This window comes from Heterodontus francisci, chromosome 9 (assembly GCF_036365525.1).
Source record: "Heterodontus francisci isolate sHetFra1 chromosome 9, sHetFra1.hap1, whole genome shotgun sequence".
NCBI classification, from domain to species: Eukaryota; Metazoa; Chordata; class Chondrichthyes; order Heterodontiformes; family Heterodontidae; genus Heterodontus; species Heterodontus francisci.
The window spans coordinates 63,020,267-63,044,196 of NC_090379.1; the positions used below are offsets into that span (position 1 = coordinate 63,020,267).

At 42.8% G+C, this 23,930-nt stretch overlaps 1 protein-coding gene across 1 annotated transcript in view; it reads right to left on the bottom strand.

Annotated features, from left to right (window-relative positions):
* The window catches only part of ccdc175 (coiled-coil domain containing 175), a 131,088-nt gene that overhangs the window by 103,207 nt on the left and 3,951 nt on the right, over window positions 1–23,930 (bottom strand). The window contains exons 3-6 of the mRNA XM_068038154.1: window positions 23,169–23,280; window positions 16,042–16,177; window positions 2,163–2,391; window positions 1,068–1,190 (exon numbers count right to left, since the gene is read on the bottom strand). Coding sequence (XP_067894255.1) covers window positions 1,068–1,190; window positions 2,163–2,391; window positions 16,042–16,177; window positions 23,169–23,280 — 600 coding nt within the window. The remainder of the gene's footprint in view (window positions 1–1,067; window positions 1,191–2,162; window positions 2,392–16,041; window positions 16,178–23,168; window positions 23,281–23,930) is intronic.

Here is a 23,930-nt window from a genome sequence, read left to right on the forward strand (position 1 = left end):
GCCCAACCAGTCCACATCGGCATTTACCCTGTGGCATTAATCAACCAGCACAGAGAATGAGTTGTTTTACAAATACATTGTAAAAAATTAACACTAAAATACATAAAATATGTATCAACTCCAGAGGCTTCAGGCCATAGTGCAAGAAGAAAAGCTGGCAAAATTACCATGTGACAATATTATAATATATAACTTGAGGAATTAAGGTATAAAAAAGCAAGATGGTATATGCTCCTGAACTGTGTAATCCATCATCCGTAAACCTTATTCTGCCAGCCTGCTAATGATTGAAGCAATTTTATTTATATAATTACGAGGCAAACATCATTCGATGAAGATAAATGTGAAACAGTACATTTTGGGAAAAAGAAATCACATTCCAAGAAATATAGCTCAAATGACAATATTTTCAATGGAGTACAGGAACAAAGAAATCTAGTGGTATAGATACCTAAATCCTTAAAAGGGGAACTATATAGCCCTAAAAAGGGTAATCCAGATTTTGGCTGTTAAAACTACAAACTTGTCTGGCCCGGTGCCTGAAGGGCAGACCATGCTATTCAATTCGAACATAAATATTTTGTGCATTTTATTTGTATATTTATTTGATTGATAGCTCAAGAGACATTTTAAAATGTTGCTGCTACAACTGTTTCTCAGACTGTCTTGCTGAGATTGGATAATTTGTCTGAAACCATCAGAGAGAGAGATAGGCCAGGGAAACTCAATGGAGGTCAGCAACACCTTGATTCATACTGCAAGCATGACTCCAAGCTTCCAGTTGCCGGTCATTTTAATTCTCCTCCCCACTCCCACTCTGATCTCGGCCTTCAATGCAACTCAACATAAGCTCAAGGAACAGCACCTCATCTTTCACTTCGGCACTTGACAGCCTTCCAGACTCAACAATTTCAGATCATAACCTCTGTCCCCCTTTTTTTGTGTGTGTTTTTGTTTTGTTTTTGGATGGCAGCTGCCAGTATTTTCTGTTTTTATTTCAGATTTCCAGCACCCATGGTATTTTGCTCTTGTATTCATGATATTTTAAGTCTTACTGTAACTCTTACCTGTTTCTGGGAGAACAAATTATCATCCAACTCATGCAATTTCACTTTTAGCTCATCAAGTTTGTTTTTCTTCTCAAAATTTGTTGCGTTCTGATTCTGAACCAGTAGGTGTATTTCTGTAAACTAAAATTTATTTTTCCAAATTTTACTTTTAATTATGTGGAGATTATAAACATGTCAAAATATTAACTGCATGTAAGTATTCTGTTGAAAATTAAGGTGACACAATAACCAAACTCAAGGAAACACAAATCTCACTCCTATGGAGGCCTAGGCACTAAACAAATAGCCTGGAATTTCCTCTGTAGAGCAGTCTGGCAGTTAGACCCAAAAATGTCCCTATTCCCACACCTATTCTGATGACCAAGTTACCTCAATTTCCTGCAAAGCTCATTAAAATACACTCGAATGTAAAATAGGTGCAAATCAGTGTGAACAATTGGGGCTAAGGAATGTGCAAACTCAGACCGTATATTTTTTCCTTAAAAATGAAAATTGAAGTTTTAACTCACTTAACCAACATTCATGCACATTGGGCATAGCATGCTTAAGAACTGCAATTGGAAATTTTCGATGTGACTTATACTTTTGCCATAAAAGTCCATTCAAAGAAACAGAAAATATAGAGCGGGTCTCAGTGCAGATAATTTTTATAAAAGCTTAAAAACTTGCTCAGACACCAGAAAAATGGCTTTCTTCCTGCTGCACCTGAAAATCTAGTCATAATTTGAAGCAGGCCTCTGTGCAAGCACAACCAGAGAACATTTGCATGCAAGGCTCTGTAACCTGAAGGTAGTCTTTATAGGAGATTGTAAAAGATCTAGGAAATTTGGGCATATTTTAGTTGCGTGCATCACTCACGCAATCTTTTAGATTTGCACCTAGATTGTTTGACTCTGGGCACAAATACAAAGGAAATTCCAGGCCATTGATTCATAATAAATACCCAGGGAAACTATTTTTTGATTAAAAAGGAATGTTAACGAATTTCTGAATTTATATTTGTTACTAAATATGTTTTTGTCAATATATAAATTATTTTCAAAGTGCAAAACAGAATTTCATTTTTTCCTTTAGAATGCAAGAGAAAATTACCTTTACTGTCAAGATTTCTTTTTCACTTTCATACTTCTTTCGTTTCTCACCAATCTCCTTTTGTAAATCTGCAGTATCTCTGGTTACAAAAATAATTTTCTGTTGAGTATCTCGTATGATGTCATATGTTTCATTCAATGTAATTTGGTCACTGGTTCGCTCTTCCATCGCTTTATTCAACTGCGATACAATATCATCATATCGTGATCCTGCCTTTTGTTGTATAGGGCTGAGTAAAGGAATGATATAAAAAAAGGTATAATGACTGGTTCATCCTGATGTAGTCAATAATGTACAGATAATTATTTTGTAGTCTCACCTATCTGTTCATCTCTACACTTTGTACCACGTATCAATCTAGATTCAGTATATATCTTTATATAACATATTAAATTTGCTACATATTTTGCACATTTATTTGGGCATCATGGCCTAGATATTTGATTGCACTGTGCCCATTTGACAGGCGTCTACGAATCCAATGCTGTGGGTGGCAAGCGCGTGCTCATTCCGTGCCTGAAGTGCATACTTGCCATATTGGATCGGGTTGCTCAATAGGCATCCTACTGGCATGCTGGAAATAGTAGAATAAGGATTCTAGGCTTGTTGTTGGACTTTTCTGGGAAATTCGTCTGCCCCAGTATATAGCTCACTACACGATAAACATGTCCAGCAAATCATGGTGCTAATAGTCAGCAAGAACCCAGCGAAAGCATTATTTAAGGGGCTCACCCACTCCATAGAGGTTGCTGCTTCATCCTGTTAGGCCGCTGGTTAACGTCTGGGCCTTTTTCTGCCTAGTTTCTGCATTTCACAGGTGAATGTCGCCTTCTATGAACAACTTTGTGATGGTACTGAACTGCTTTTGAAACCCTTTTATGGCAGTGATGGGTGATCTGATAGGTCTGCCTTTTGGGTGGAGGAAATAGCGGAGCAGTAACTAACACACAAGAGTTCACAACCAGCTGGGAAAAGAAGATGGAGGAGGGCACTGTGCAGGAGGCCATACCCATAGCAGGCCTTTGGGGAACACCGCTCACAGCTCATGGAGTAATGTGTGGGGACTTTCACTTCATCAAGGATGCTGTTGGGGAGCTATGTCACCTGCTGCAGCCACAACTTGAGCCCTTAACCAGGTCATAAACAACATTGCCTATAGCTGGCACAATCAATCTGGCCCTCAGCTTTTATGCACCAAGATCATTCCAGGCTGCAGCAGGTGACAGCAGTGAAATCAATACATAGATGTATTTGGAGGACATCAAATCTACTGAGATCAGGAAGGATGAATACAGCACATTCCCAATGGGAAGAGAGAAGCAGAACAAGGCAGCACTAGGCTTTGTCTACATTACAGACAATCCCAGGTCCAAGGTGCCAAAAACTGTACCCATATTACCATGTGTGCACCCCATCAGCATCCTGGCTGTTTTCTGAATAAAATGGATATCACTTCCTGATTGTCTAGTTTGTTTGGCATTACAGGCACTGCATCATGCAGGAGTGTGCTCAGTTTCCTGACAGCTGTCAAGATTCATTCATTCTGCACCAGTCCTCTGTGCTGCCTTTATTCCGAACAGGCTGACAGGTCATAGGCTAGTTATTTGGCAGAAAGCGAATCCTTTTCAGATATGGCTCATGCCTCCTGTCAAGAACAGACGTGCAGATGCAGATGCATACACTGCCACCAGAAATATAATTGAGAAGACAGCTGGTATGTTGATGTAACACTTTCACTGGCTGGACCATTTAGAGGAGTATTATGCGATACAACAATCCAGATTTCTGTCTATGTGCTGCATAACTTTGCTAAACTGAGAGACCAATCCTTACCACCAACCGGGCAGCAAGAAGTGGAGGAGGAGGAGGAGGAAGAGCAGTATAAGAAGGAACAGCAGAAGTAGCAATGACCACCAATGCTTCTCGTTGCCAGAGCTCTGAGAGCAACTCATCGAAAGCCCTTCATCTGAACCATGCTTCCTATCCCCACTACATCAACAGTCCTGCATACTAATTACTACCATCTTTACTACCACCATCTGATTGCCTTCCTTCAGTCCTCCCTTGACTACAAATATCAATACCTGCATCACATAAAGTGAAGAAATAATTTGCTCCAAAAGCTCTATCCTATGTGTGCATGATAGTTAACAGGAATAATTAAGAATCACCCTTGTGCAATCCCCTAATGCTTGTATTGTGCACTTGATTACTTAAGTCTGTTCTTACAGGGTATATCGCCAGTGTCTAGGGTCTGGGAAGTGGAAGGCTGCTGAGTTTCCAATGAGGCCACTGTAGATAGCAATGGTGGGCAATCTCAAGCACCTCTGGGCCTTGAGGGCAGAATGCAGCATGTCAATGTAACACAGGGCAGTCTGGCCCAGCTGGTTGTGTGGCAATGACAAGGGTATTAGCAGAGCAGGAAGTAGAGGAGCAGGAATACTGTCATCCTGGAAGAAGACAGTAGGTGCCTCTACCATGGAGCCCAAATCATTTTCTAAGAACCTCAGCACTCCTATTGCTCTGATCCAGAACAGAATGTAGCAGTGATGTGATGCTATGGAAACCCTAGACAACGTTGAGCCAAGAAACATCAGTCTGAGCTTCCATGGCACCAGTGTGAGCTGCCATGTTAACTGTCACCGGAGGGTGCATCATGGTGGAGGCCACTATTATGTTCACAGAGCTGACCACTCGCTGCTTATTGGGCAGAATGGTTTCCATGCTCTGTGTGAAGCCATGGCATAAATTGGAGCTGGACTTTTCCATGCTCTGAGCCATTGTGCACAAGCTCGCTGGCAGAAAATCCAATGCATCTCAGATTTCTTACTATATGCTCAGCAGCATTCTTTGGTATCATGGGCCCTTGATGTCTGCATCTGAGTTCTCTGCAACAGAGTTCGTCTCTGCAACCTGAGCTGGTACATACAGTTTTCTGACCCCCTGCATTAGCTCTTGCACACTTGTGCCCAGTGATTCACCATGTGGGCTCCTCCTCTCAGGAGTACCCTCGAAAGTACACGTGATTCTAATCTCTGAGCTGGTGCCTGCGATAGCTGTAGTTTGTCATGCGTAGGGTGAAACAGAAGAAAGAAAGGAAAAAGAGGGCAAAGTGTAAAGAAACGCCCCGCAATGTTTCCTCTGGCTTTGCCACTCACCACTTTCTAACTTTATCCATTAGGGAAAGGATGTACAGGTGGAATCAGCCTCCTCTGGTTATAACACACAGGGCTTAGTGAGAGAGAGGAACTGAAAGAAATCAGCATTAGTAGAGAAATGGTGTTGGGGAAATTGATAGGCTTGAAGGCCGATAAATCCCCAGGGCCTGATGGTATGCATCCCAGAGTACTTAAGGAAGTCACCCTAGAAATAGTGGATGCATTGGTGGTCATCTTCCAAGATTCTATAAACTCTGGAACAGTTCCTACAGATTGGAGGGTAGCTAATGTAACCCCACTATTTAAAAAGGGAGGTAGAGAGAAAGCAGGGAATTAGAGACCAATCAGCCTGACGTCGGTAGTGGGGAAAATTCTAGAGTCCATTATCAAAGATTTTAGAGCACAGCACTGAGAGAACAGTGGTAGAATTGGGCAGTCAGCATGGACTGACGAAAGGGAAATCTTGCTTGACAAATCTACTAGAATTCTTCGAGGATGTAATGAGTAGAGTTGATGAGGGTGAACCAGTGGATGTGGTTTATTTGGACTTTCAGAAGGTTTTCGACAAAGTCCCACATAAGAGATTAGCATGTAAAATTAAAGCGCATGGGATTGGGGGCAGTGTATTGCGATGGATAGAAAATTGGTTGGCGGACAGGAAATAAAGAGCAGGGATAAATGGGTCTTTTTCCAAATGGCAGGCAGTGACTAGTGGGGTACCGCAGGGATCGGTACTAGGACCCCAGCTAATCACAATATATATTAATGATTTAGATGAGGGAACTAAATGTAATATCTCCAAATTTGCAGATGACACAAAACTGGGTGGGAAGGTGAGTTGTGAGGAAGATGCAGAGAGGCTTCAGGGTGATTTGGACAAGTTGAGTGAATGGGTTAATGCATGGCAGATGCAGTATAATGTGGATAAATGTAAGGTCATCCACTTTGGTAGCAAAAACAGGAAGGCAGATTATCTGAATGGCTATAAACTGAGAGAGGGGAATATTCAACGAGACCTGGGTGGTCTCGTACACCAGTCGCTGAAGGTGAGCATGCAGGTGCAGCAGGCGGTATAAAAGGCAAATGGTATGTTGAGCTTCATAGCGAGAGGATTCGAGTACAGGAGCAGGGATGTCTTTCTGCAATTATACAGGGCCTTGGTGAGGCCACACCTGGAATACTGTGTGCAGTTTTGGTCTCCTTATCTGAGGAAGGATGTTCTTGCTAAAGAGGGAGTGCAGCGAAGGTTTACCAGACTGATTCCTGGGATGGTGGGACTGACGTATGACGAGAGTTTGAGTCGGTTAGGATAATATTCGCTGGAGTTCAGAAGAGTCAGGGGGGATCTCATCGAAACCTATAAAATTCTAACAGGACTTGACAGGATAGATGCAGGGAAGATGTTCCCGATGGTGGGGGAGTCTAGAACCAGGGGTCATAGTCTAAGGATACGGGGTAAACCTTTCAGGACTGAGATGAAGAGAAATTTCTTCACCCAGAGAGTGGTGAGCCTGTGGAATTCGCTACCACAGAAAGCAGTTGAGGCCAAAACATTGTATGTTTTCCAGAAGGATTTAGATATAGCTCTTGGGTCTAAAGGGATCAAAGGGTATGGGGCGAAAGCAGGAACAGGCTACTGAGTTGGATGATCAGCCATGATCATAATGGATGGCGGAGCAGGTTCGAAGGGCCGAATGGCCTACTCCTGCTCCTATTTCTATGTAACCTCCTGCCTCATGCTGTATGTAGCTTTTTCCTGCAAGAAAGGAGTCTGATAGCCTTAAAAGCTGTTGTGAGCATGTGGTTTGGGGATGTGAGGGTAGCAATAGTGTTGAGATTAGAAAGTGCAAGGCATGTCAGTGGGAGGAGACATGTGCTGCAGTGATTGCAGGAAAGTAAAGGGAAACAAGAGAGCAAAGTGTTGTGAGCAGTGTGGTTGCCAGTGTAAGGAAAGAGTAATTGAGCTGAGAGGTAAGATTCTTCCCTTGCTAACCATGCTGAGGTAATTAAACTTTTACTGGCATTAGAGTCATGACCTGGAAGCTAATCTCACAGCATGAACCTCCACATGACCTTTTCCCACTGATGGCAAAGGGCTTTCTTTCTGCCCCTTGAGAACATGGGGCTGGATTTTTGTCAGGGAGGTAGGAAACGGCAGCCAGGTCTGGTTTTGGGTCAGAAACCCGCCTCTGTTGCGAAATTGATTCAGGTTCAGATTTTCAAATGGGTAAGCCCTTAATTGGTGTGGAGACAGGTTTCCTGTCCATATAGAGTGGGACTGGCAATGGAGGTGAGTCAGGTGAAGTGTGGAGCTAATGTAGACTTTCACTGCAGCCATCACTGAGGCTGGTTGTCATGCTGAGGGAGAGATCTGTCTTCCACAGCACCAGAGGGAAGCAAAATGCCACAGTGGAGCAAGAGGCCTGACACTAAGGGCAAGGTAGACCCTCACTTCATCGATGCCCACCTGGATCTAATTCTGGAGGCTGTGAGGGAGAGGATGGAGGACGTTTTCCCAGGGTGGCAGGAGGAGGCCATTTCGTCATGCAGCAGGGGTACCTCTCTGTTCCTCTTCCTGCTCCTCTCTTACTTTCTGCTCCTCTCCCAATGAACTGTCTCCTTCCAGGGCCTCACTGTCCTCAAGGTCCACACCTCTCTGGAGGGTCATGTTATGGCGGGCGCAGCAGACCACCACAATGACAAAGGCCTCCTCCTGAAGTCCCGAGCATTACAGGTGCCAGTCTTCAGCCAATTCGATTTACTCCGCGTGATATCAAGAAACGACTGAAGGTACTGGATACTGCAAAGACTATGGGCCCTGACAACATTCTGGCAATAGTACTGAAGACTTGTGCTCCAGAACTTGCTGCGCCCCTAGCCAAGCTGTTCCAGTACAGCTACAACATTGGCATCTACCTGGCAATGTGGAAAATTGTCCAGGTATGTCCTGTACACAAAAAGCAGGACAAGTCCAACCCAGCCAATTTCCATCCCATCAGTCTACTTTCAATCATCAGTAAAGTGATGGAAGGTGCCATCGACAATGCTATCAAGCGGCACTTGCTTAGCAATAACCAGCTCTGTGACGTTCATTTTGGGTTCCGCCAGGGCCACCCAGATCCTGACCTCATTACAGCTTTGGTTCAAACATGGACAAAAGAGATTAACTCAAGAGGGGAGGTGAGAGTAACTACCTTTGACCAAGTATGGCAGCAAGGAGCGCTAACAAAACCGGAGTCAATGGGAATCAGTCGGAAAACTCTCCACTGGTTGGAGTCATACCTAGCACAAAGGAAGATGGTTGTGATTGTTGGAGGTCAATCATCTCAGCTCCAGGACATCACTGCAGGAGTTCCTCAGGGTAGTATCCTAGGCCCAACCATCTTCAGCTGCTTCATCAATGACCTTCCTTCAATCATAAGGTCAGAAGTGAGGATGTTCGCTGATGATTGCACAATGTTCAGCACCATCCTCAGATACTGAAGCAATCTGTTTAGAAATGCAGCAAGACCTGGACAATATCCAGGCTTGGGCTGATAAGTGGCAAGTAACGTTTGTGCTACCCAAGTGCCAGGCAATGATTATGTCAAACAAGAGAGAATCTAACCATCTCCCCTTGGCATTCAATTGCATTACAAACGCTGAATCCCCCACCATCAACAGCTTGGGAGTTACCATTGACCAGAAACTGAACTGGAGTAGCCATATAAATACTGTGGCTACAAGAGCAGGTCAGAGGCTAGGAATCCTGCGGCAAGTAACTCACCTCCTGACGATCCAAAGCCAGTCCATCATCTACAAGGCACAAGTCAGGAGTGTAATAAAATACTCTGCACTTTCCTGGATTGGTGCAGCTCCAACAACACTCAAGAAGCTCAACACCCTCCAGGACAAAGCAGCCCGCTTGATTGGTATCCCATTTACAAACATTCATTCTCTCCCTCCACCACCGATGCACAATGGCAGCAGTGTGTACCATCTACAAGATGCACTGCAGCAATACACCAAAGCTCCTTGGACAGCAACTTCCAAATCCACTACCTCTACCACCTAGAAGGACAAGGGCAGCAGATGCATGAGAACACCACCATCTGCAAGTTCCCCTCCAAGCCACACACCATCCTGACTTGGAACTATATCGCTGTTCCTTCTTGTGGAAATAGTCAAAGGCCTCTCAAAGTCTTCACGTGGATTTAATGCGGTAGTCAATTCTTAATAGGCATTCAACTCTTCGGCTGCAGTCGGCATCAACAGTTACTTCGGTAATATAAACGTTTTTTTGAAAAAAAAAGGCTTTTCTTCTTTTAGCAATTAACTTGGCCCTGTAGCTCCCTGTAGAATTTTGGCTGAGAGAACATAGGCAGCTTTCTTCTCTTCAGTAGCATACCTTGCTTAAGTCTCTCAAAAAACTAACTGGCTTCAGCTTGTTTTTGCCAGTTCTACACACAGTTAAGTGGAAACATTATACCATGTGACCTCGCTCACTCCTGCTGTTGCCTAGGTAACGAAATGCAGCTGCTGACACACTGTGCCTCAGAAATTCCAGAACTTTTTCTCCCTTAAAGGTGCATTATTTTTTTACAGAATCTTAAAGGCACACACTCTCTTAATCTGAGGAGAAAAATAATTACAAGTCCGTGACACCTCCGCCCTTGGTGAAATGAAACACCATTCCCGAAATGCGTTTCATTACAATACAAAAAAAAACTGGGAAAAAATACTCTTAACATTTTCACAGTACCAGCCATTCACTCTACTGATAATTTACAGCATTTTATTTGTACTATTGCCATCCATACAACTTAATATGGTTACGTTTGTGACAAAGCGTCGGCGATAACATTGTTTTTCCCCGAAATATGTAAAATTTTCAAATGATAAGGCTGTAACAACAAACTCCATCTAAATATTCTAGCATTTTGGTTTTTAAATTTTTCCACAAACATTAATGGGTTATGGCCAGTGTATATTAGTATTTCTGTATAGTCTCAGCAGACATATACTTCGAAATGTTTGACAGCCAGCAAAAGTCCTAATATTTCTTTTTCCACAGTGGAATACTTTTTTGATGGCAATTTAGTTTTCTTGAAAAGTACCCTACTGGCTTCTCTATGCCCGACTCGTCATCCTGCAATAGGACTGCACCAACCCCCAGGTCGCTAGTATCGATCGCTATTTTAAAGGGTTTAACGAAATTTAGAGCAGCCAACACTGGTTCATTAGTTAAGATTGCCTTTAGCTTTTCAAAAGCTGCCTGGCATTCATCTGACCATACCACTTTGGTTGTCTTTTTTGTAGCAAATCTGTTAATGAAGCAGCCACATTTATACTAAAATTCCATACAAATTTCCTGTAAAAACCACACATCCCTAAAACCCTCATTATTTCCTGTTTAGATTTAGGAATAGGGAACTCCATTAAGGCTTGTACCTTTGCTATTTTTGGCAATACCTGTCCTTGCCCCACTATGTGTCCGAGGTAAGTTACTCTTGCTTTTCCGAATTCGCTTTTTTCTAGATTTATCACTAAGTCCATGGCTTGTACCTTTTTAAACAGAATTTTTAGCTGGTTTAAGTGTCCTTGCCCAGTGTTACTGTATGTTAGTATATCATCAAGATACACTACACAGTTGGGAACACAGGCTACCACCTGATTCGTTAATCTTTGAAAAGTGGCAGGGGCATTTTTTTAGCCCGAATGGCATCACCCGGCACTGAGAAAGACCATCAGGTGTTACAAAAGCTGATATCTCTTTGGCTCGAGCGACAAGTTTAACAAGTAAGAAAGAAACCTAGCACTGCCACTCTGTTGATACAGCCTTCTAAATGTGGAATTGGATAGGAGTCTGCCTTCATTACCACATTAACTTTTCTGTAGTCTATAAAAAACTGGGTTGACCCATCATGTTTAGGTACTACAACTATTGGTAAACTCCAGCTACTTTGACTAGTTTCGATCAAATTGTTTTCCAGCATGTACTGGATCTCTGCTTTTACTTGGGCCTGCTTGTCTAGACTTAAGTAGTAAGGATGTTGTTTTAAGGGAACAGTTCCCCCATATCCACATCATGTGTGGCTCAGGCTGTATATCCCAGCTTATCCCTGCAGACTCTTTTAAATGTTTTGAAAAGCCTGGTTAGGTCTCCACGTTGTTTTGTCTATAAGTGCAAAAGCATGTTGTCCAATTTTCCTAGCCATTCTGTATTTTCTAATCTGATAGTTGGAGGTTCAATCTGAGAATTTTCTAGGCCTTCTTCTGCCTCATCCTCACTATCCTTTTCCTTCTCAACAGTCCCGATTACCTGACATACCTCTACTGGCTTATCCTCCTCCTGTGATAATATTGCTTTAACATATTGATGTGACACAACCAGTTCTTCTTCCGGTGATCGGGGGTGTCAATCAAGTAATCTACCTTACCCACTCTTTTGATCACTCTCATGAGCCACTGAACCGTGCTTTTAATGGTTCTCCCTGTAATGGTAACAACACCAATACTTCATTCCCTGGTTGAAGATCGCAGGCTTTTGCATTCTCATCTGCCAATTTTTTAATATTGGCTTGGGCTGCTTTAAGGTGTTCCTGAGTCACATTGCAAGCTTTCGTGAGCCTTTCCTAGAACACAGATAAATCGTCCAGTAACGAAGATTCATTCTTTTGTTCCAAGAATCTGTCTTTTATGAGTTTTAGAGGACCTCTTATTTCATGTCCGTAAACCAATTTGAAAAGCCTGAAGCCTGTAGACTCATTCGGTGAGACTATGGTGGCAAATAAAAGAAAGTCTAGTCCTTTATCCCAGTCATGCGGATATTCGTGACAGATACATAGTCTAGTATCAAAGATTCATTCTTTTGCTCCAAGAATCTGTCTTTTATAAGTTTTAGAGGACCTCTTATTTCATGTCCATAAACCAATTCAAAAGGACTGAAGCCTGTAGACTCATTCGGTGAGTCTCTGGTGGCAAATGAAAGAAAGTCTCGTCCTTTATTGCAGTCATGTAGATATTTGTGACAGTATGTTCTAATCATTGTTTTGAGAGTTTGCTGGTATCTCTCTAAAGCTCCCTGTGACTGTGGGTGATATGCTGAAGATTCCAACTGGCTAATGCCCAAATTGCCCATGACTTCTTGAAATATCTTAGACATAAAATTAGAATCTTGATCCGATTGAACTTTAAGTGGTAACCCAAATCTCATAAAGAATTGGGTTAACTTTTCTATTACTATTCTAGCAATAATTGTCCTCAAAGGAATGGCCTCTGGAAATCGAGTAGCCATATCCATGATGGTAAGTATGTATTGATGTCCCGCTTTTGTTTTTGACAAGGGTCCTACACAGTCTACTAATACCCTGCTAAATGGTTCCTCAATCACTGGTATGGGAACTAGTAGATCCGGTTTTATGGTAGGTTACGGTTTTTCCACCATTTGACAGGTATGGCATGTCCTACAAAATTGTCTCACATCCTTTGTAAGACCTGCTCAGTAATAATGTTGGCTAATACGTGATTTGGTCTTCCGAATTCCCCTATGTCCTGAAAAAGGAATGTCGTGTGCTCACCTTAATAATCCCTCTCTTCTCTTTCAGCTGCTGGCACACTGTGCCTCAGAAATTCCAGAACTTTCCCTCCCTTAAAGGTGCACTGTTTTTAACAGTGTTAAAGGCACAAACTGTTTAAATCCGAGGAGAAAAATAATTACAAGTCCCGTGACACCGGAATTGCTTCTTCAGAAGCCCAATGGCCTGCTCAATGGTTGGCCTGCTAGGTGGGTGACATTGGTTGCATCGCTTCTGTGCCTCTCTCTGGGGCTCTCATAAAGGGGTCAGTAGCCATCTCTGCAAGGAATTTCCTTGGTCCCCTTGGATCCATCAACAACAACAACAACAATTTATATTCATCTAGACCCTTTAATGTAATAAAGTGTCTCAAAGTACTTTACAGGAGCACAATAAAACAAAGTATGACACCAAGTCACATGACATCCACGCACTTTTGGGGGATCCATGGCAGCCTGGACTGCAGAGGATGAAGCAGTCATGGCAGCTGCCAGGAAAGCGGACACACATATGGCAGGAGCTCTTGTTGTGGTCGCAGATGAGTTGAACATTGAGGGAGTGGAAACCGTTCCTGTTGATGGATCTCACTGGCCAATCACTGGGTGCCTTGATGGCCACATGGGTGCAATCGACGATGATGCCCTGCACTTGGAGGAATCCACCGATGGAGGTGAAATCTATTGCCCTCTGTGAACGTGTCAAAGTGGATGTAGCCCCACACCCTTCTGAATATGGTATCTGTGACCTGCCTGATGGCATGATCAGCAGTCAACTGCAAGATGCCACCTAGGTCTGCAGCTGATCCCTGTAACGACCAGGTTGCATAGCAATTCAGGACAATTGAGAGCTTGACGGCTGCAGGTAAGGGGCTGCCATGGGGCTGCAAGGCCTCCGGTCATTGTGGACCAGAGCATAAATGTCCGAGACCATCTGCCTGGATAGGCACAGCCTCATATGGCACTGGTGCTCTGTCATTTGCAGGTAGCTGACTCTTAGGTGGTAGACCGATGTCTTGGGTATAGAATCATAGAAGGTTTAAGGCACAGAAAGAGGCCAACTGGCCCACTGTGTCTGTGCCGGCCGAAAAACGATCCACTTATTCTAATCCCACCTTCCAGCAACTGGTCCTTAGCCCTGCAAATTACAGCACTTAAGGTGCATATCCAGACTCCTTTTGAATGAGTTGAGGGTTTCAGCCACAACTACCCTTTTAGGCAGTGAGTTGCAGACCCCCACCAGCCTTTGGGTGAAAACGTTTTCCCTCATCTCCCTTCTAATTTTTCTACCAATCACTTTAAATCTCATCACTGACCTCTCTGCTAAGGTGAATAGATCCTTCACCTCCACTCTATCCAGGCCCCTCAAAATTTTGTACATTTCAATCAGATCTCTCCTCAGCCTTCACAATTCCAAGGAGAACAACCCCAGCCTATCCAACCTTTCCTCATAGCTGCATTTTTCCAGTCCTGGCAACATCCCTGTAAATCTCCTCTGTACTCTCTCTAGTGCAATTACATCCTTTCTGTAGTAAAGTGACCTGAACTGCACATAGTACTCAAGTTGTGGCCTAACCAATTATACAGTTCCAGCATAACCTCCCTGCTCTTATATTCTATATCTCAGCTAATAAAGGAAAGGATTCCACATGTCTTCTTAACCACCTTATCGACCTGTCCTGCTACTTTCAGGGATCTGTGGACATTCACTCCAAGATCCCTCACTTCTACCTCTACACTTCTCAATATTTTCCCATTAATCGTGCATTCCTTTGCCTTTTTTGGCCTCCCCAAATGCATCGCCTCACACTTCTCCAGGTTGAATTCCATTTGCCACTTTTCTACCCAGACCATCAATATCTTCCTGCAGCCTACAGCTATCCTCCTCGCTATTTACCACATGGCCAATCTTTGTGTCATCTGCAAACTTCTTGATCATGCCCCCTACATTTACATCCAAATCATTAATACATACCACAAAAAGCAGGGGACCCAGTACTGAGCCCCGCGGAACGCCACCGGAAACAGCCCACCAGTCACTAAATCACCCGCCTTCCTCCCCTTGCAGCCCTGCACTGTGCTCCTCTGGCCTCCTTCTATCCAGAAGGTTGCATCTGATGAAGCTCATCCTGACAGATCTGTTCATGTCATTTATACTAATCCTACATTAATCCCATATTCCCTACCACATCCCCACCATTCTCCTACCACCTACCTACACTAGGGGCAATTTACAATGGCCAATTTACCTATCAACCTGCAAGTCTTTGGCTGTGGGAGGAAACGGAGCACCCGGTGGAAACCCACGCGGTCACAGGGAGAACTTGCTACCTTGCTACCTCTTTTTCCTCTTTTAAGAAGCTCCTTAAAACCTAGCTCTTTGACCAAGCTTTTGGTCATCCATCCTAATATCTCCTCATGTCACGCGGTCTTGTATTTTGTTTGGTTTGATAATGCTCCTGAGAAGTACCCTGGAACGTTTTACTATGTTAATGGTGCCACATAATTGCAAAATGTTATTTTTGTGTTACAAAATAATTGGATATTGCTTTTTTTATTTAAAAGCATATTTCCATCATTGACAGAACTAGCAATTTAAGGAAAAAAATAGCTCAATCTTTTAGTACAGTGTTTGATTTTTATGGCACCAACATATTAGATACATTTCACATTGGATCCTTACAGCCAAAAAACAAATGAGATTTTCCTCCCATCATTCTAATTGGATGCACTCCCAGATCTCAAAAGGCAAAAGTCCAATGTGCAACATGCAGTTATTGAGAAGAAAAAAATACATTTTTTACTTGCAAAACCTAGAGTGCTGTTGAATCGGGCAGCATTTGTGGAGAGAGAAGCAGAGTTAACCTTTCAGGTCAGTGACCCTTCTTCAGAACTGGCAAATATTAGAAATGTGAAAGGTTATAAGCAAGTAACCTTTCACATTTCTACTATTTGCCAGTTCTGAGGAAGGGTCACTGACCTGAAATGTTAACTCTGCTTCTCTCTCCACAGATGCTGCTAGACCTGTTGAGTATTTCCAGCATTTCTTGTTTTTATTTTCGATTTCCAGCATCCACAGTATTTTGCTTTTATTTTAGTGCTGTTGAATCTGCTGTGCAATGCTGCACGATGCATGGCACTGAAAGATGTATCACTAATATGTGCTCACCACAGGGAGGCATTTTCTTTTGTCAGCCTACTGTATTCCTTTTCCAATGCTTCAATTTGTTCCGTCATAGTCTTAATTTTGTCCTGCAATTCTTTCAAGCGTGTTGCTTTTGATTCACGGGCAGCAGCAACGGCAGCTAAAAAAACAAACAGTTTCAGTGTTTAAGCAAAACAATGCATTTCGGTGGGACTCTTATGGATTTGCTCCTGTCTTTGAAAGCTTCATTTCTCAGCTGGTCTCAACCCATAGGGTATTAAATAAAAATTAGTGGAAAAAGGCCTGAATATCATTGAGGGTAGATTTTTAAAAATTGTTCTCTAGATGCGGATGACACTGATATGGCTGCATTTATTACCTACCCATAAATTACCCTGAGGAGGTGGTGATGGGCCCTTTTGAATTGCTTTAGTCCTTGTTCTGAGGATGTTAATAACAATTCCATTATCCAAGAATTGCATTTTAATATATATTTCACAGCACATGGTGTGTATGCATGAGGGATAAAGAACATAAAAAACATGGAAATTGGACATACAGTTAATAAAATTAGTTATAGTTTATTACAGTTTGGGCCTTTTATCCAACACTCTATTCCTGCTCACTGAGAAAAACAATTTCCAAAGGCAGACATGCTTCTCTTAGCTCCAAAACATATGGAGTTAAACATGTTTCATGATTAACAATTATTCTTTTACTAAAATATATCATGTAGAACACCACAGTGAAAACACAATGTTCTGTATTTTACAGTGCCCCTCCCTGACGTTGGGGGTCATGGTGGTGGGGGTGGGGGGGGGGCGGAAAATGTCTCCAGGAAAGGCTCGGCCCAAAATTGCCGGCAATGCCTTGTCGCGGCCCCCCACCCCCCGCCCCCCGCCACTCGGTGATGGGAGCACCATGAACAGAGTCAAAAAATGCAAATAAACGAATTAAATACTTACCCGCTCCTGCCATCCGTTCCAGTGCCATATTGGTGGCGGTGGCCGGCACTGTCGCGTATTCAGATCTTTGTTCGGAGATCCGATACGGGACACTGGTGGGGAGGGGGAGCAGTGCCGGAGTGAGGGAGCAGGGTCAAACTATTCTGATTAGTGGAGAGGATGGTGGGAAGGGGATAAAGTTCATGAACTTTGTGGGGGAAGGTCAGGCACACAAGGTACGTATTTTGAGGGGGGGGGGGGTGAGTAGGCAAGGAATGAACTGAATGGATATTAGGGGCTTGGAGAGGGGTTAGAAACATTTCTTTAAGTTTTTAAATTAAATCTGAAATGCCTAAATATCTAAACAAAATGTTAGGGCTGGAAGCCCTTTAAAATTGGCATCGGTGCCTGCGCAGTGGCGCCAGACGCCGTTGCTAGGAATGGACCACCCACTCCCATCACATCATCGGGGGGGGGGGGGGGGGGGTGCTGGCGGTAGTCCGTCCTGGCCATTTAAATGAGCCGCCTCACTGAATAGCGGGGCAGATCTGCGACGAGCAGTCCGCACAGGCGGATTTAAAATCCAGTCCAATGTGTCCTCTGACATCATCAATAGACATAAAAAATGCTGCAGTTTTAATAAGAATTAAGTATATGTTTATAAGAACAAAAAGGTTTTAGGCCAGTCTCCACAGGAATTGTCTGGAGCATGTTTCTTATGCAGTCCTATAAACTGCAAGACTTCCTAATATGATGTTTGTATGTGGGAGCAACAGGATTCCTGCCTTCCTTATAAAGCCCTTTGTTGACTTTGACACATCTAAAACTGAACTGGAGAAAAATGGCCAACATATTGCTGAATATATTCCACCCTCAGCAGTCTCTGAACATATATCTGTCAATGAAGTCGGACCAAATGAGACCTTCCACACCTAGCCTATTCTTTGAAGATACTCCCAGTTCTTCAACAGGTTTGGATAATCCAATTTCATGCGCACACAGGCTCTGGCCCTATCACTGTCTGGAAAGATGTCAAGCTTGAAACAAAACTTTTTTGGAACTTTGGTTTGGTGTAACATACCTTTACTAATGGTTAAGGCAATCACTGATAACTAGCTGCATCTATTAACACAGTGACTACGTTGTATACATTATCATTTCAATAACATGAGGTATTAGCCAAACAAGCTTATTCTGATTAAGTTGTTTTCAGGCAATAATAATAGAGATAGGTCCTTTTCTTTTGAAATTACCTGCTAAATCTAGATGGTATTTCAGAGACAAAATTTCACATGAAAGGATAATATAATACAAGAATGAATACAAGAAACTGAAAAATGTCATCACCTTTGCTTCAAATTTCCACCCGTCCCTTGCCTTCACATGGACCATTTCCAACTCTTCCCTTTCTTTCCTTGACTTTTCTATCTCCATGTCCAAGAAAACCAACATAAGCCACTGACTCCCACAGGTACCTTGAGTATACTTCCACACACCCAGTTTCCTGTGAGGACTATATTCCATTCTCCCAGTTTCTCCATCTCCATTGTATCTGTTCTGCCGATGTCACCTTTCACGTAAGTGCTTCTGATATGTCTTTCATTTTCCTCAACCGAGGATTGTTCCCCACTGTGTTTGACAGCACCCTCGACTGCATCTGTCCTATTTTCCACAATTCTGCTCTGATCCCTTCCCCTCCTGCCCAAGACCACATTAGGGTTCCTTTTGTCCTTACCTTCCAACCCACCAGCCTCCAGATTCAATGGATCATCATCCTCCAGCAAGATACCACCACCAAATATATCACCCCCTCCCCTTTCAGCATTCCAAAGGGATCTTTCCCTCCGCAACATCCTGGTCCACTCTTCTATCACCTCCAAAACACTCTTCCTTTCCAAGCACCTTCTCATCTATCGCAAGAGATGCAATACCGGCTCTTTTACTTCCTCTCTTACCACCATCCAAGGCCCCAAACACTGCTTCCAGGTGAACCAGTGATTTATTTGTACTTCTTTCAATTTAGTATACTGTATTTGCTGCTCTCAATGTGGTCTCCTCTACACAGGGGAGACCAATCATTGATTGGGTGATTGCTTTACTGAACACCTCCATTCAGTCCGCAAGTGTGGCTCTGAGTTTCCAGCCCAATACCACCTCCTTGTGTTTTGCACTGTCATCCCTATGGTCATTGTCATTCAGGCCCCCACCTGCCAAGAATGAGGCACACATTAAAACTTAAAATTGTTGCTGGGAAGAAAAGAGGGCCTATCACAAGGAATTGCCAGGCCCATCGCCGGAAAGACCTTTTTTACATATTAGCAGACAGTGTTGGAACAAAGGAACCAGTCCCTACTTCCCCAATACATAGAAGACCTGGTCAGAACACTTTAGTCACATGACTAACTGGCTGTTGGAGTTTTTTGAATTTGAACTTGCCACCGAGTTTTAAAAACTCAGAAAGCTGTTTGCTCCTGGACTGAAAAGACCTCTCTCCTGTCTGCTCCCATTTCTTTCTCACGGAACTGAAGATCCATTGAAGACACATGAAACCCAAGAGAGAAACGTCTCCTACAGTGAGCAAGGTTTAAGAAGGGCGGCACAGTGGCGCAGTGCTTAGCTCCAGCGATCCGGGTTCAATTCTGGGTACTGCCTGTGTGGAGTTTGCAAGTTCTCCCTGTGTCTGCGTGGGTTTCCTCTGGGTGCTCCGGTTTCCTCCCACATGCCAAAGACTTGCAGGTTGATAGGTAAATTGGCCATTATAAATTGCCCCTAGTATAGGTAGGTGGTAGGGAAATATAGGGACAGGTGGGGATGTGGTAGGAATATGGAATTAGTGTAGGATTAGTATAAATGGGTGGTTGATGGTCAGCACAGACTTGGTGGGCCGAAGGGCCTGTTTCAGTGCTGTATCTCTGAATAAAAAAAAGAATACTAGGCCCCAACGAAAAGCAAGACTACTTACAAAGGGACTACAGTGAGCTTGAAGCACAGTAACAAGAAACTCTTCTGATAGTGCCTCAAACCTCTCTAACTTATTTTTCTTTGTCTCTATTTGTATGTGCGTATTGCATATGCATGCTAGCGTGGGGCGTGGCATGTATCCGTAGGCGTTAACTGAATTAGAGTTTAAGTTTTAATAACTTTCACTTCTCTTCTTTAAACCTAAGAAGGCCTGATGGTGCTAATTTCTTTGCCTTATATTTGGAAAGCGGTGAACAAGGATTCACCAAGGGGAAGCTCAAAACACAGTGTGTTTAAAATTACATCCTGTTACAATAAGAACAGATGGAAGCTGAAAAAGACCCCTAGATACCTTTCTCACCTGGTCATAACATCATTTAAATCACTCCTGCCTTCCACCCTGTCACAGATCTTCCTTCCTACCTTCTACTCTATCACACTTGACCCATCCCTCTTTCTCTGCCTCTGTACTTGTTTAAAAACTGCCACAATTGTAACATTTTCCAGTTCTGATGACAGGTCACAAACCTGAAGGGTTAATTCTGTTTCTCTCTCAAAAGATGCTGCATGATACACTGAATATTCCCAGCATATTCTGTTTATATTTCAGATTTTCAGCATCCACTGTAATTTGCCCTTTTAATGCAAGGTTGCTATTATTTGAGTAATGCTGAAGAGAGACATGCTATCAAAGCTTTTTGTCTTGCACTCATCAGGACAGACGCCAGAATGCCAAATTTCAAAGGCATTGATCGAGGCATTGCCATGGAGAATGCACCAGGGAACTATTGTCCCCACACTTTTGCTTAATTCAAAAAAGGTGTAACGTCTGGACATGTTCCATTTGCCTGCAAAGGACAGGTCCCTGCCTATGATTATATGTAGCTTCTGGCAAGCATAAGTGAGCCACATTGTGAGCCCAACTGATAGACTTAAATTGAATGTTAGCATCATTTTAAGTACACTCAGGATTGTTCAGCAATACGATCGCAGTATCACATCTAACATTAAACATTGTGTTCCGAGTTTTGCAAGTATGAGCTGGTTGAATACGGTCAGTGCTCTGCCTATTGCGAAGAGCTGAAGGGATGCGCTGTTTGATATGATCTGCCGGTCGCTGGGACGTATGGCCTACGCACCTGGCATCGCATTGGCACTGGAATTCATATACTACATTACTCATTTGTGTGGTAGGCTGAACATCTTTTTGGCTTGACGGCAGCATCCTGTTAGTGGAAAATACCACTTGCACTGCTACTGCATAGTAGCAGTGTGAAATGGCTAGCTTCACCTGTTGCTCAAATTTTTGAGATACCCAGGGTAATTTGAGGTAGACTGGGCACTTTTCAGATCTGAAGGTGGCAGCCTTAGGCCTATTCGTGATTATGCGCGATACAAAGCAAGCAATGAACTGATCGGGTTAGCCATTATCCTGCAGGATAGCTTTGATTCACCCTATTTCGGTATCAAGCTTGCATGGTGAGCAAATGGTTCAAGTCCTATTTATGAGATTGCCAATAAGGCCAACCTTATAGCACATGGAAGTGTAGAAATCCCAACGCTTCTTTTGAACAGTGAAGATAAGTTTGTGGTAGACAGGAGTAGAGAACCCATTCGAGGATTTCTCAACTAGCATGTCAAGGAAAGGGAGCTCATTAGAATGCTCCATTTCAAAGGTGAATGTGAGCGTGGGATAGAGTGCATTAAGATGCATAAGAGCATTCTTACATGCAGCTGCAGATTCAAATATAGCAAATGTATCATCTACGTATTGGAAATATGCTATAGTTCTGAGTGAGTTTTCCACATACACGGTGATGGATTCCTTCACCTTTGCAAAGACTATGTGCTCGTTCGACATTACGAGTCTATTCACTAACATAACGCTCAAGGAAGCCGTAGACATTTGCACTGTCACTATATCATGACAATCTAGACATGTCGCCATTTTCTGAATCTGTATTCATTGAACCTATGAACTTAGCAACTCATGCAGTTGAGTTCAGCTTGAATGACACCATGTATGCCCAAACAGATGGTGTTGCCGTGGGATCCACTCTAGGCCCAGCTTTCGCTAACATTTTCATCAGCTTCCACGAGAAACGCATTTTCTATGGAATCACCCCTAACCTCCTACCCTTTGCATGTTTACGATACAGAGAAATACTGCTGTTATGTTTGAATGACTGAGTGACTGTCATGTGACAAGCCTCTCCCCATCTGTGGTTTTTAAGCTGGTGTTTTCTCTGCAGTAGAGAAGCTACTGGACTCTGACATGAGCAGACCCTAAGCGGGGTCCCTCTCTCTCTCTCTCCATTCCAGCCTGAAAGCTTTCAAATCCTGCTTGTTGACTGACCACCTTTGCATACTCCAGCTACAATCAGAAACCCCACTGGAGGAAATCATCTGCATAGCGTTCTTCAAGAGACCCACTGAAACAGTCATTTACCTCTTCAAACTAAAAACCTCAGGACCACTGAATTCAACTAGAAGTCAGCCAAATCACCAAACTCCACAGACTGTATACCTTTTTTTATGGACTTTAACTCAGGCAATCTACCTTTCCCCACTCTGTAACCTATTTGTGTGTAAACCTCTAGTGTGTGTGAGAGTGAAAGTTGGCACCTAGTTTACCATTTTTATTAGTTCGGTTTAGGTAGAATAAAGTTAACCTCTTTCTTTGTTAAACTGAAGAAAACCTGTCCAATTAGTTCTTGTTATGATCATAGCAAGTAAGTAATTACTTACTGAGTTGGCCAGTATATCCACTTTAAGAAAGAATTAAACCTGTTGTGGTCCAATAAGGAGGGAAAAGAGAGGCATCCTTCAACCCCTCCTCACATGACCGTAATACTACCTTCACTGGTCAATATACGCATTGAGATTCTGATAGCTCCAGGAGCTATATATCAGCAATCTTCTAATTACTTGCGAACCAATCAGCCCCTTTTCTCATGCAGTATAAACAGTTGCTCTTTTTGAAATTTTGAATTCTTGCGTCTGTCCTGATGAGTGCAAGATGAAAAGCTTCAACAGCAAGTCTCTTTTTCAGCAATACTCAAGTTCTGTTCTACCAAGCCACTATTTGTTTTGTTTGAATTGAGATACAGCTTTGCTTCCATCATATAGCTTTCCAACTTGCAAAATCTAATATAGATTACTCAATTACTTTCCAAAAGATTTGTGTTACATATTTCATCACCAAACTTAGTAGCGAATCAAAAAAGGTGCATCATACCGTCTTACCTGCTATTTGCTGTTTTAGTTTATTAGGAAGATGTGATAAGTTGTGCCGCAGTTTACTGGCTTTGATAGTTTCCACTTCAAGTACTTCATGAATGTTCCTTCTAACTTCTTCCTGGTAGGTATCATAATTATTTATTATGAAGTTGTTAATATGTTAAAAAGAACTCATGCAATTAGCACTTAAAGTTACAATGCTCCAATATGTTTTTCATATTTTAAACTAGTTAATACTGCCTCTGCATATAGAGTTAGTTGTTTTTGTGCTGGAGTGAAACATACTTACAGCAGAAAAAAAAATCAATGTCAAGTTATTAGCGTAGACTTTATGAATTTGCATTCCACGTGCACAGCTTTTACACACATGCATTGGGAATTTGGAAGTGGAGGTCAGACACCTCACAGGATCCAGTATGGATTAGCACAGCTCCAAAATGAACTTCAACTAAACCTTGGAAACATACCCTAATATATCACTGTGAATCATGCATAACTCACATCAGTCACCTATATTGCTGGAGGTCTTGCATTAAAATGCAAGATTATATTCCAGGGTTGTCCAACATACGTCCCGCGGGCCAAGATCCAGCTCGCCGAGGGTTCTCTTTCAGCCAACAGATGTAAACTGTACCAGGGTCGCTCCTCGTTCTCGCTAGGCGTCCATGACTACCGATGGGAAATTTCCCATTGTCAGACCACCTTTTAAAAAAGATTGCAAGTCAGTTTCACAGCTGTCAGATCCTGACAGTGGGAACAGCAGTTTCT